Here is a 13,343-nt window from a genome sequence, read left to right on the forward strand (position 1 = left end):
TAATAAAATAATATTTATTATTTATAGCAGTAATATTTTATTTTCACTTGATCATTTTTAATTCATTTATCATACAAATTTAATACATATTACAAAAAACAATTTATTATATTCACATATAATACAAGTTTTAATAATGGATAATACATTTATCACACATTTTAATATAATGTGACAATATTTTACCAAACAAACATGATATGTTTCAAAAACAATTATAATTCAAATATATTGAATACATAATTCACTTTTAAAGCATATTGCAGATTTATTACAATATTGCTATACTAGTAATAAACAAAAAGTATCGCTAAAAAACAATAATTATTTTTAAAATGTATTAATTTATGTAATTTTTCTATTAAATTATCATGTCAATATGATCCACCAATCTTGGGAGGGGGTGGGGTGGGGTAAATTATCTATATTGTTTTATGTTTATTTTATTTTCACTATTTGGTTCTTGAAAAAAAAAAAAAGGTGTTTGATAGAAGCCTGTGATTTAGGATGATTACAAATCCATTATTAAAAAAAAAAAAAAAGGAAATAACTTGATCACTTCTTAATTAGGATCAAGATAATTATTACTTAGTTTATAACTCTATATCATGATCTAATCCATATTAAATTTTATAACAGGAAGAAGCTTATCTTGATTGACCTTTTGCTATATTATTAGTTATAAAATAAATATAATTTTATGACCAAACAAGAAAATAGAGAAAATTTAAAGTTATCTTTAATGTTCAAAATGTGATTATGCCAAATTAGAACATGGTTACATTCAAAGCACCAATTGGTTAACAGAAGATTTTATATATAGCCAACTATTAAGAAATTAATATACTACTAGTTGTGTCTATTAATATAAAATAGGTGGTTGTGAAATTTTTAATTTTTGATTGTACCTTATGTAAACTTGAAAATTTATTCATATTAAAAGGAAACATACAACTATATTATGATCGGTATTAGAACATCAATAATCTCTAAATTTATGATCAAATTTTGTTTAAACGTTCGATTATAATTTGATTCAGTTGAAGTACATCTGAACATAGATAATGAAAATAGTTGGAAATCCACAATCTCTACTTCCGTTTTTGGATGAACTGAACACTTTGTGATAATCTACTCATTGTGCAATAACTGATCACAACCATACATGAAATATAAATCGCGTCAAACAAGCCTCACACGATCAACTCATAGCTAAGTAATAACGAGGCTGAATTCGATCAACCAATATTTTGAAATACAAGAAAAAGAAAGATAAAATTTATCTGCGTCCAATGAATACTTGACATATATTTTATATATAGATATTTATCATTAATTCATGATTAATCAATTTTCTCGTTTTTATTTGTAACTTCACCGAGATAAATTTATTTGACATTGATGCAAATAAGTTTTAACCCGAAAGTTATATAAAATATCTATTTCTAATCTCGAATAATCTTCATCTCATTTTATTGACCGTTAGGTCACACCTAAAATAAAAAAAAGTCGAAATTTAAAATTATAAATATTATCCAAAACAAAGCACCTCTAAAATCCAGGTGGCATATTCGTCAAGATGCGTTTTAAGTTTTAATACACTCATTAGCACGTCAGCAATATTATTAAGCCTTTTGACTTCTAATTTAATTTTTAGATAATACTATTAAAAAATATTGAAATATAAATTAATAATAATATTCTTTAATCCGGAGAAAAAACTAGAATATCGAGTTTCTAGATTTACATAAATTACTATGAATCTCATGACACACAGTTGCAGTATTATTCGAAATTCTATATTTTCGATACAAATTATAATTTATGTATAAATAATAGTCACGAACTCATGAATTTAAAAAATAGCTAAAAATTTCAAAAATCGAACCCCCAAACTCTAAATTTTGACTTTTCTTATGACTGAACTCGTAAGTTGAATTGTAGCTCCGCCCCACCAACCAATCAAACCCACTATATTTGTTTTATGCGGCAACTCGACTACGTCTATCTCTTAATTAATTTTTTTATTATTTATTTGCATGATTTTATCCCCATATATATATATATATTTATTAAGATATACATTATTTTTAATTTTTTTTATCTCTATAAATTAAAATTATATTTTGGATTTTGAAATATAGAGAAATTAAAAAATGGCTCCAGATCTATCAATGATTCTTCCTAGGGTTCTAATTGTTTCTAGAAGAACTGTTCGTAAGAACAAATTTGTTGATTTCGTTGGTAAGTAGTCGATCGATTTCTCTCTTTGTTTTAATTTTTGTATGTGAAATTAAATTTCGTAGTTAATTTCATATTATTTTTTTTTAATCTAAAGTTGTTTCATGAATTAAAATAATTAAAAAGTGTAGCATAACTGAATCTAATCGAGGTTCGTGTTAGTGGAGGAATTGAATTGGGGATAAAAAAGGGATTTTTATTGTAAGATGTTTTGTGAAATTAAAAAAAAAGTTTATTAATTATGTCTATCTTTGAAAAATTGTTACATTGATTCTTGTGATGGTTTTTACTTTTCTTTTTTAAATTTTCGTGTGATCGACTTATCTGAATTGTTTTAATTTACTTGATTATATGTTCAACGTCAGGTGAATATCACTTAGATCTTATCGTGAGTTATGGCGCCGTGCCTGTTATAGCTCCGCGGGTAAGTGGTGTACACATGTTACTAGAAAGTTTTCAACCAATTCATGGAGTTCTTTTATGTGAAGGTGAAGACATTGATCCATCACTTTATGATAGTGATGAATTGTCACAAGAAGAAGTTGAAGAAATAAAAAAATTACATTCAAGTGATACAACAATTGATAGAGAAAAAGATTCAATTGAATTAGCACTTGCAAAACTATGTCTTGAGAGAAATATACCTTATTTGGGAATTTGTAGAGGTTCACAAGTCCTTAATGTTGCTTGTGGTGGCACCCTTTATCAAGATTTGGAGAAAGAATTGTCTAAGCGTTATCAAATGTTATCTCGTTCAGACACTCCAGAGATGTCGTCGTTGATGTTGCACCCTTGTCTTATTGGAGAATCAGACATGAACCCGTCGGGGTTATTGGAGTGTTTAAACACCATAGAGAAAGAATTGTCTAAAGATTCAAACTCTTCAGAAATGTCAACAATATTGAAGTCATGTCCGAGTGATACAGAGAAAGAATCGTCTGAAAATTACAAAGACCTATTCTGTTCAGACTCTTCAGAAATGTCAGACATGCAACCATCGACAATATTGAAGTCATGTCCGAGTGACATAGAGAGAGAATTGCCCAACAACTGCTCTTTAGAAATGTTGTCACGTTCGTCATCGTTGAAGAGTGAAAGTCAGAGTCAGAGTCGGAGCGATATAGGCAAAAAGTATGAAAAAGTTGTACATATGAACTATGAAAACTATGATGGACATAGACATGTGGTGAAAATAGTTGAAAATACACCATTACACAAATGGTTTAAAGAGTCATTAGAAGATAATAATGATGATGAAAAAATGGAGATTTGGGTTAATAGTTATCATCATCAAGGAGTAAAGAGATTAGCACAAAGATTTGTGCCAATGGCATTTGCTAATGATGGATTAATCGAAGGTTTTTATGATCCAGATGCATATAATCCTGAAGAAGGTAAATTTATTATGGGATTACAATTTCATCCTGAACGTATGCGTGGACAAGATAATGGTGATTTTGATTATCCAGGTTGTGCTATGGCTTACCAGGTACTTAATTTAATTTTATCGAGTTCAGATGTCTTAAGTTCGAGTCATAGGTGTACTAATAACAAATCACAATCCAAGCTCATGCTATGCGTGTTTTCGGGCTCAATGATTGTGTAGTTTATACGTGTCATGCATGAGCTTGGGTGGTGATATATCTGTTTGGTTTGTTGAGTCAAAGCAAATATTACATGTTATGAATTTAGATCATGATGAATATATTGTGAATACACGTCGAAGGAATAAATTTGTGAGGTTTAATGGATCAAAGCGTGTATTAATACGTGTTACGAGCTTGCATCGTGACAGTTTCCATCCTTAATAGGGGTTACGAGAGTTGAATATGAATTAGTCAGGCCAATAGATATTGAATACCACATAATGATACAATAAAGAGAAGTATAAAAAGAGGCTTTTTAAAAGTTTGATATTATTATTGGCCACTTGTTTATGGAATCATGTGATTGATCACCTATAAAGTGTAAGAAAAATTAATTAAAAGAAAGTAAGCTATGAAAGTAAGAAAAAAAATTTTAAAAAAAATTCAAAACCTAACATTTCGACTAATTCAAATTCGTGTCATAAAAAATAATATAGGGGACTTTAGTGCGAGGATTCCAGTTCCACGACTCGAAGTTGTGACTCTTGATTAAACGTAGAAGAACATTTACCACTCCACCACACCCTTTAGTCAGTACTCTTAAATTACTTGATATTATTTTTTTGTATTTTACACTGACAGTACATAAAACTCGACGATATTGTAAATGTATTTGATTGATTTTGTAGGAATTTGTTAAAGCAGTAATTGCATATGCAAAGAAGCTTAATGGACCTAGAAATATACCAAGTAGAGGTATAAAATTCAACCATGAATTAGAGAGCAAAAGAAGAAGCATTGTTAAAAGTTTTTCAATTGCAAAAAATATGTATAGCTCTGGACTTGGCAGAATTTCAGAAAAAGAATCTGAACTTGCACCTGGAGCTGAGTTTCTTGAGGTACAATTTATATATATATATATATTTCGAAGTTTCTACGCGAACAACAGTAAAATTGTCTCTGCATAACATATAGGGTTTGGGGTGTAACCCTTTCCCAAACCGTACTAATGTGCGGTTATATATAAACATGTTTTTCATGGTTGACCTTACCACGTTATGGAAGTCCGTGTACATCATCTTACCCTCTCTAGACCTAGCCACTTGCTAGATTAGATAGGTTTGTTTTACCTGAACTTTCAACTTTGTTGGTGAGAGTTTGATTTTTTGGCCACGTTGTAACCTTTTCCATCATTTCCCTTTCCCGTACCCATGAAAATGAATATGTATAGTAAGATGGTGTTCATTTGGAAGAATTTGAACGTACTGACTCTAGATTCTAAACGATTTTGCGTATGACATGTAGGCAAACACAGCATTGAGTGTACAACAAGAGAATAGGTTGAAGCAAATGGGAGCAACAGTGAGGAATGCATCAACATACATGAACAGATTGAAGATGAATGAAGAAAGAGAAAAAATGGCTAGAGCTATTCTTGCAAAAATGTCAATTGAACAGCTATCAGATATGGTTAGTTTTTATCATAAAATGGGACAACTTTGTTCTGAGGCTTTAGATAAAAAGTTCAATGACATGAAATAGCTCGGTACACTAAGCTCACGTTAAACGTGAGGTTGAGGGAAAGATCGAACCAGAAGGGTCTATCGAACTATAAATATCTTTTTTCATTGTAAAATTGTGTTTTTTGTTCTATAAAATCTCTCCAAGTGTTAATGATATCGAATCAAGTTTTTTGTTTCTTTTTTTTTGGTTGATAATCAAGTGTTTATGAATTAATTGATCGTTACTTGCACATGGATTTTTCATCTAACAAGTACAACTACGCCTCGATCTCAAGAAAATTAGGATAGAGAGATATTCAAAGTCTCGAACGTGTAAATTGAAAAAAAAATACATAACAAATTGACAAATTTTGCCACAAAAACCTCACGCCTATGTTGCTCAGACTATTCAAAAATTGCCATCAAATGCATGTCAATCCGTAGCAAATGTAGTACATTTTTGGAGGATCTAACACGAGAACGACAACATTAAGCCTCACAACAATAAGAAGGCTGTCACTATATTTCAATCTGGACAACTAATCCTCTAAATATAACAACGTATACGGTGCAATCTCATGAGGATAGATTGTACGCAGACCTTTACCCCTACGTTAGTAGGGTAGAGAGATTGTTTCCGATAGATTGATATAGGAGAAAAGGCGCGACGAATTGTCAGCCAGCACCAAGAAGACACACCAATAAGTCAATAACTCAGTTTTAGCACCAAAAACAGATCAGAAAGAAAAAAAAATAGAAAATACTGAACTGCCCAGAAAAACAACAAAAGAAAAGGCATGAGACAAAAACATACCTAAATAAGTCTATTATTACTAAATAAAGTCAAATAAAAAAGTAATGTACATGACATGGGGAAGCTACATTTCACCACCATATATAGTAGCTCTATCAAAATATTGCTAGTATAAATTAACACACCAACAAATTCAAGGCAGTAAAAACAGCCAGCTCTCTCTACTATGAAAGCAGAAAATGAGGAGCATTATGGTGCTATCTTAATACTATACTTTTAGTTTTTTCTTTCAGTCGTTCGATCACCTGCATAAGCATTGTTACTCATCAGCTCATCTGTTTTACAGATCTTTTATTTGTAACTTCCCTCGAACTTCTGTTACTTCGTTACTAACTTCCACTCCTTTCCCATCAATATTCAGCCCTTGCCTGAGGGCTAGTTTTCCATTTACGGTTTCTGTTTTTTTTTTTTTTCGTTTTTTTTTTTTTTTTGAATTTTGTTTTGTCTCTTAGTATAGATAACAGCATTGTAACTAAAGGTTAGAGCGAATCTTCAAGTCTTAACCCATTTTTCCTTGGAAAATCAACAGCTGTATCAACCAGAGAGTGGTTTTCTCGCCACAAACAGAGGAGAGTATATCGTTTTCACCTCTGGCAGAAGAAACTGAAATCAGGATGATTGACCTGAAGAAGTGTTAGCCAGTTATCAGCAGCTTGTAAGAGCGAGCTCATTAACTGTCTTCCAGATCCGCCATTTGGAGTCCAAAGTGACGCTTTAAACTTGTATGAAGCAAGGCCAAAAGCAGGTAGTGGAATCTTAGGGGCAGCATCCGTATCAGTTGGACATGCAACAACAGCGGTATGACCACTTTGATTTCCTGCAGAAAGTCCATGAAAAATTTCAACGAGGCATTTGCAATAGAACAATTTAGTTAAATGCTACTAGCAACCCACATTAGGCTATTGTAATAATACACACTCTTAACGCATACTTCACCAGATTTGTTCACCGGGACATACATGAATAACAAAACCACAACTCAAGGAGATATTGGCTTCCAAGTTCCAACATGCTAGCAAAGGTGATGAACTTTGGGTGGACATCTTTTTCGGGACAAACTCTTTTTTACCAGATTAATGCACCAGTTATAGCCAGGAGAACATGCTAAACTCGACAGAAGACAACATTGTAATTTTGGAGGATATCAGATTTAAGGCTTTCATAAGTCATTCAAACCAAACAACACTGCATGACACAAACTAACTCTTGTGCCAACTTCGCTACTGATGATACCGAACTCCAAAAACTCTGCCGTTCTATTCCATTCAGATTATATCTTTCAAGAAAAATAACAAAGTGAAAAGAATAAGTTAGCTTCTTATTACTATTAAGAAGGACTGAGACAAGCCTTGGGACTCGGTTCAAGTGGCAAAGGTTGAGGGTCTTGTGTTAGGCCAGAAGTTCAAACCCTGCATCATGCAAACTATGCCTGGTATTTAAGTGGAGAAGGGTAGAGGAGAAGGCATATTATCCCGAGTTTCAAAGGCTGTGATTGGTCCTAACAGTTAGCCAGACGGATTCTGTCAAAAGAAAAAAAGAAGATAAAAACCTCGCTACACAACTTCCACATAGGTTATATTTATGTTTCTCTTATAGAACTATTTTGGAGGCTTCTTATAAATCCTTATTCCCATGTGAGATGAGTTGAAATTATTGATTGCAATGAATCCATGAAATTGATGCAGTCAAAAATTCTTAGTTTGACAGCAATTAGTTCTCCTCTTCTTCTTTTTATCAAATAGATTAAGGAAACATATGAATACCAACATACTAGTACAGATGAACATACGTATGCAAATACCAAAAAACACCACAACACATTATAAAAAGAATAAATATGGAAAATTGCGAAAGGGAACAGAAGAAGCCACAGTTGTAATATTCACCGAAAAAACAAAAGCAATTTAGGGTGGAAAATGTCAAATACCTGGCATGGGTGTATGAAGAGAATGAAATGTCAGAAAACAAGCATCCAGAGCTTTTAAAGTAGGTCCCGTAGGTATCCGGTAAATTGGATACCTGCAAGAGAGACATCAGAACATTAAAATTCAGGGGAAAAACAAGTATACATCCTGATATGAAATGGGCAAGAAAAACAAAAATACCAGGCTACAGATATCCAACTGGAAGGAAGGAGATCACAACTTCTCATTGTTTTTAATTCCGGGAAACGTTGAGCAAGATCAGATATCTACAGAACACAAAACATAATGAGAATATGAGATAAAACACAAAGACAAGAAAAGTAATTTATCCATTACTCCCTATCAATGAAATAAACAAAAGATAACTATACTTTGAGGGAGAGGGAGGAAAAGACCAACAATCTTACTTATCAAACAAAAAAAAACCAACCTTGTCTGCCAAAGGTTCACGACCATAGGGCTGATCATGCGCAAAATACTCAAACAGCAAGGCACCTTCAGGAGACCCAGATTCACCCTCATCGCTTGAAAATCCTTCTTGGAAGGTAGCATTACTGTCTCTTAATGATAACCCATCGATACTAAGAGAGCTTTCACTTGCTTGGCTATGATACATCCGTTGCTCCCTTGAATAATTCAAGCAACGTCTCTCGTGTTCAGAGTCACTACTTCCATCACTACTGGAATCCCGAAAATAGTCACTATCACTCTCCTCACCTGGTCGCCTACTATGCAAGAGAAAATGTCAATTCAATATCATATGTTTCTTAAAGCTACTCAATCAAAATCTAAACAACACCAATTCAAGGTTTTTGACCCTTTCAGAATACAGTAGGTGCATAGTAGTGTAGGACAATCTTTGAGACAGAATCATGTGCATTTACAACATAAACACACACATGAAACATGAGATCTAGCTATATGCCACATGACCATCCATATACTAGCTAACGAAGTGTATTGAGATCAACAATATTTCAGGAAAGCGCAGGATATAAATGATACATCAGAAAGAAAGATGGATGTAGAAGAGAGGATGGAAAATAGTAATTCCATAGCATTTGACCAAATATTCTGCTCCTATTTTCGAAAGCAGAAAACGCACATCGAGAATAGGGAAAGGCAGACTCAAGAAGAGGGAGAGGGAGAGAAAAGCAAAGCGTAAATAAGAAGCCTGGTTCAGTGCTTACCATAAAAAATAAATGGAAAGAATATATAGCATGTTTTGATTGGTTAAAAAAACTAGCATTTATCATTCTAAGGGGTAGATTGGTACAAGGGATAATAATCCCAGGATAAAATGCATAATGATTTTATCTTGCATTTGGTTAGGGCCTTAGGGGTATTAATTAGTCCCGGGATTATTTATCCCACCATGTATACTACAATGATGGTGTTATCCATATATATGGTGGAATAACTTTATCCCATGGAATATCCCAATCATGGAATAACATTGTTTATCCCATCCTACATACCAAACAACCCCTTCATACACGGTTCTTTGGGTCTTCCTAGTAAGATGGAAGTGTTAAGCTCACTACAGCACCAAATCGAACAACAAGTATAAGCTAAACATCAAGATAACCAGAATAGCATGCAATTCAATCATTATAAATAATCTGTATGTACATATTTCTAAAATCCTATATATATATATATATATATATATATATATATATATATATAGATATAGATATATACTGAATGTATGTATAAAAAATGGATATTTTAACAAATGTAGCACTAGAGGACAGAGGTTCTCTTATCAGCTAGCGGGGAGGAGGTGACAGAAAAGCAGAACATTTACTCCCTAAATAAGGAAATTAGTTGAACATATACTAATATGTTTGAGAGCTCATCAAAGAAGATCCTCAAAACAGTTAACAACCTCAAGTTTTGATTCATGTATTTTAGTGGCTAGTACCGGCATGTCAAGCTAATTTAGATAACATAGTGTAGCAAATTGTACTAGTATCACGTAAAAAAGGATGACTGTAAAAAATTGAATTCAAAGACATTGGAGGCAACAGTGTTTATAGAGACGACCTCCAAATTTACTCTAGAACTCTCCACCCTTTCCACAATTACCCTATGAAGAAATCCAAACCTACAATCAAATTATCCAACTTGGGGGGCATCATATTCCCAAAGGTAAATTAAAGAAACTTATTGACTGACTGAAAATAAAGTGATGAACTATTTATCTATTTAACTTAATGGGAAAAATTATTTCTCTTCATAAAGTAAGCATGAGATGGCATTTCCCTGAATAAGAAAAAGAAAAACAACCAGTTTCTGTATCCGCATCAGGCCCACACTTTCAGTGCCCACACTTTCAGTTCTATCTATATAAACTACGGTGACAACTGGACGTATTTTTGGACTCCTCAGATAGTGAGGATAGGTTTTGCATCTATCCACAAAGACTAAGTGAGAAAGTAACCATTAGGTTTAAGAGATGCCCAAGCAAAGGCTATGAAAGCTCTTACAGAAGCAGCAACCTATTGGTCGACAAAGAAATGCACAATCATGGTAAGATGCCATCTAAAAAGACGACTGAGGTATTTGGTTAAAGAGCCACGTCTCGGAAGCGGATACCGATTTGGATACTTTGCAACCCACACATTTACCCAAAAGCTCATTCCAGAAACAGTAAGTTAATGACATTATAAAAGCGGAATGAAGCAGGTAGACAATTTCTAGCCTCTGTCTGTATGTCTTGAGAACTCTTTGCTTTCCACTTCTTTATTGAAAAGATGCTGACAGAACTATCTTCTCTTATCATGATCAATATCATGTAGAATTTTCCACCAAAAAACCTATGTTGCTGGAACTCTCCAAAAATGAGGCCCCACCCGAGTTGGATACTTCAAAAATGCACTACTTTCTGACATACACACCGTCAACATATATGAAGACTCCGAACAACATCGGCAAAAACATTATGCAGTAACGACAAAGAGGAATTGGAAAATGCAAACAAAGAAAATATCATGCAAAAACTCTCCTTGCTGAGTCTCTGATAATGTACACCAAGATTATTATACACAATTTTTAATCAAAGCCGCAACTATCCTGTATCCGCACTTAATGTCAAAGAAGATGATCATTACTTATAAAACCTAAATATACCCAATAATAATAGTGGAACTGAAATAAGCATCAAGGAGTATACATAAAACCATAGATAAAACAAAAACAAGCACCTTCAGTGTGTGGTATTGAGACAATCAATTCACAAGACCAGAAAATTTGGCTGTGCCATGAGGAACAAAAAACTAATTTTAAACATGGAAGGAAAAAACAAGCAAATATATACCTTGTTTTGACTGAAGCCTTTGAAGAGTCGCCATACAACTGAATACCTGACAAATAGGGCACATAGTACTGAACTGCACTATCACCTTCATCCAAAACCAATGGAACTCCAGCTCCATAAGCACTCCATTCTTTAAAAGACTCCCATAAGTCGCCAAGTACATAGTAAGGCAGAAACTCCACATCACACGTCCTCCAACCCCTAATAGTTGTCTGTTACAAACACAACCATTTTTCACTCAAAACTTGTAATATTAACAACAAACAAGTGATAATTTTTCTTTAACACTTAAATTTCAAACCACAGCCAATATACTACAGTAAAACTATCAATCAATACCCAGTAAAAGATTAAATCTTTATATCAATAAAACCATTCGCCAATCAAAACATATAATCTTAACAATGAATGGCAGTTAAACTTTCATTCCGACCAAACTCCAGCAAGCTTTAAACCAATACAACCATTTTCAATCAAAACCTATAATCTTAACAACAAACTACAACAACAATATACCAAGTGTAATCCAACAAGTGCAGGCCTGAGGTGGGTTGAGTGTTCCCAGACCTTACCTCTACTTCGTAGAGATAGAGAGGTGATTTCCAGTAGACCCTCAGACTAAATAAACCATGCCAGACAGTTTGAAAAAGGAGATATAGATATGACAGGAATAACAACAATGAAATAATACGAAATAGAGAGCATTACACAACGAAACAGAGAAAGAACAGTAACAACAACGAAATAAAAGTATTACACTTTTTCTACTAATCCAATCAATAGAACTCTTGAATAACTCATCACTAAATACAAGCTCAAGTATTTTCAATCAAAACCCATAAAAAGAGTTTAAAAATCTAATTAAACGGCTAAATAACAAAAAGCCATGATTTTTTTAAACCTTTGATAGATATTGAGCAGGAACTGAAGGAGTAACAGATTTCAAAAACCGCTGTAGATTACAAAGCGGCAAAACTTCCGATGCCGGCACGGCAGCAGCAACCGGTAACTCCTTCGTTGATTCATCGACGGCAGCCACCTTCATTTTAGTCTTCGTCGGAAAATTACTAACAGCAACATCACTCTTAGCTCTCCTTAAATTATCCTCACCATTAAAACTCCGATTAACATTCCGGCGAGCCTTCGCAGCACTATAAAACCGATCTTCACCGTTAAAACTCCGATTAAACTGTAATCCACTACCCATCATCTCTTTATATTAAAAACCCCTAAAATCTCTATCTATATCCAAAAAAAAATCCCTTTTTTCCCAAATATATATCGATAAATTGCACTTTATATATCGATTTTCTCAGAAATTCTTCAAGAAAACGAAAAGGGGCTGATTAGGCTAATTGATTCTCGCAGAAATGAATCAAACGAGTAAAAATTAGCCACACAAAAAGAAATGGTAAAAATTCGATAAATTGAAGTTTATGGAGAATTTATATAAACCCTAGCAAATATTGACTCAGATCAAAATATTACTAACAAATATATTAATCAAAGAGCATGTGGATTTGTATAAAAAGAGAATTTTTTTTGGATTCAAATTGAAAATTTGCAGTTGAAAATGGAGAGAGAGAGAGAGAGAAAAGCAGAGTGACAGAATAAAATTGTATGGGCAATGGAAATTGGAAAGTGGAGAAGAAGAAAACAATGTTATTTGAAAAAAAAAATAGTTTTATCTTTTCATTTTGTTAAAATCTCGTTCCGAGCACTATCTTCGAATAGGCCCTGTAATACGTGATTTAATATAGTCGGAGTTTAATACATGCTTCGAAAATAAGGTGAGAAATCAAAAAAAAAATATACATCATTTTGTTGTACGGTTTTTTATTTCGTATTTGTTATCCATATTTTTCATTGAGTATTTTAATATATGTGTTTTGATTCGTATAAATTTGAATTTACGTCAAAACGATATATATACAATGGGAATAAAATATTTTT

At 33.0% G+C, this 13,343-nt stretch overlaps 2 protein-coding genes across 4 annotated transcripts; one reads left to right on the top strand and one right to left on the bottom strand.

The window, feature by feature from the left end:
• Positions 1 to 1,991: 1,991 nt before the first annotated feature.
• LOC101245357 (putative glutamine amidotransferase GAT1_2.1) lies at positions 1,992 to 5,545 on the top strand. Of its 2 annotated transcripts, XM_010322440.4 has the most exons (4): positions 1,992 to 2,244; positions 2,607 to 3,730; positions 4,517 to 4,726; positions 5,133 to 5,545. In XM_010322440.4, exons 1-4 carry the CDS (start codon positions 2,157 to 2,159, stop codon positions 5,367 to 5,369), a joined length of 1,659 nt encoding a protein of 552 aa, XP_010320742.1. In that variant the 5' UTR covers positions 1,992 to 2,156; the 3' UTR covers positions 5,370 to 5,545. The 2 variants fall into 2 exon arrangements, with proteins under 2 accessions (XP_010320742.1, XP_010320743.1); XM_010322441.4 differs by lacking the exon at positions 4,517 to 4,726.
• A 595-nt stretch (positions 5,546 to 6,140) lies between these two features.
• On the bottom strand, positions 6,141 to 13,143 carry LOC101245647 (uncharacterized). 2 transcript variants are annotated; one of them, XM_010322439.3, is made up of 6 exons: positions 12,292 to 13,143; positions 11,391 to 11,602; positions 8,499 to 8,796; positions 8,249 to 8,334; positions 8,071 to 8,162; positions 6,141 to 6,960 (listed from the first exon to the last, which is right to left on the bottom strand). In XM_010322439.3, the coding sequence occupies exons 1-6, from the start codon at positions 12,598 to 12,600 to the stop codon at positions 6,728 to 6,730; spliced, it is 1,230 nt and encodes a 409-aa protein (XP_010320741.1). In that variant the 5' UTR covers positions 12,601 to 13,143; the 3' UTR covers positions 6,141 to 6,727. The 2 variants fall into 2 exon arrangements, with proteins under 2 accessions (XP_010320741.1, XP_004238898.1); XM_004238850.4 differs by having other exon boundaries at positions 8,499 to 8,793; positions 12,292 to 13,131.
• Between the last annotated feature and the right edge of the window lie 200 nt (positions 13,144 to 13,343).

This window comes from Solanum lycopersicum, chromosome 5 (assembly GCF_036512215.1).
Source record: "Solanum lycopersicum chromosome 5, SLM_r2.1".
NCBI classification, from domain to species: Eukaryota; Viridiplantae; Streptophyta; class Magnoliopsida; order Solanales; family Solanaceae; genus Solanum; species Solanum lycopersicum.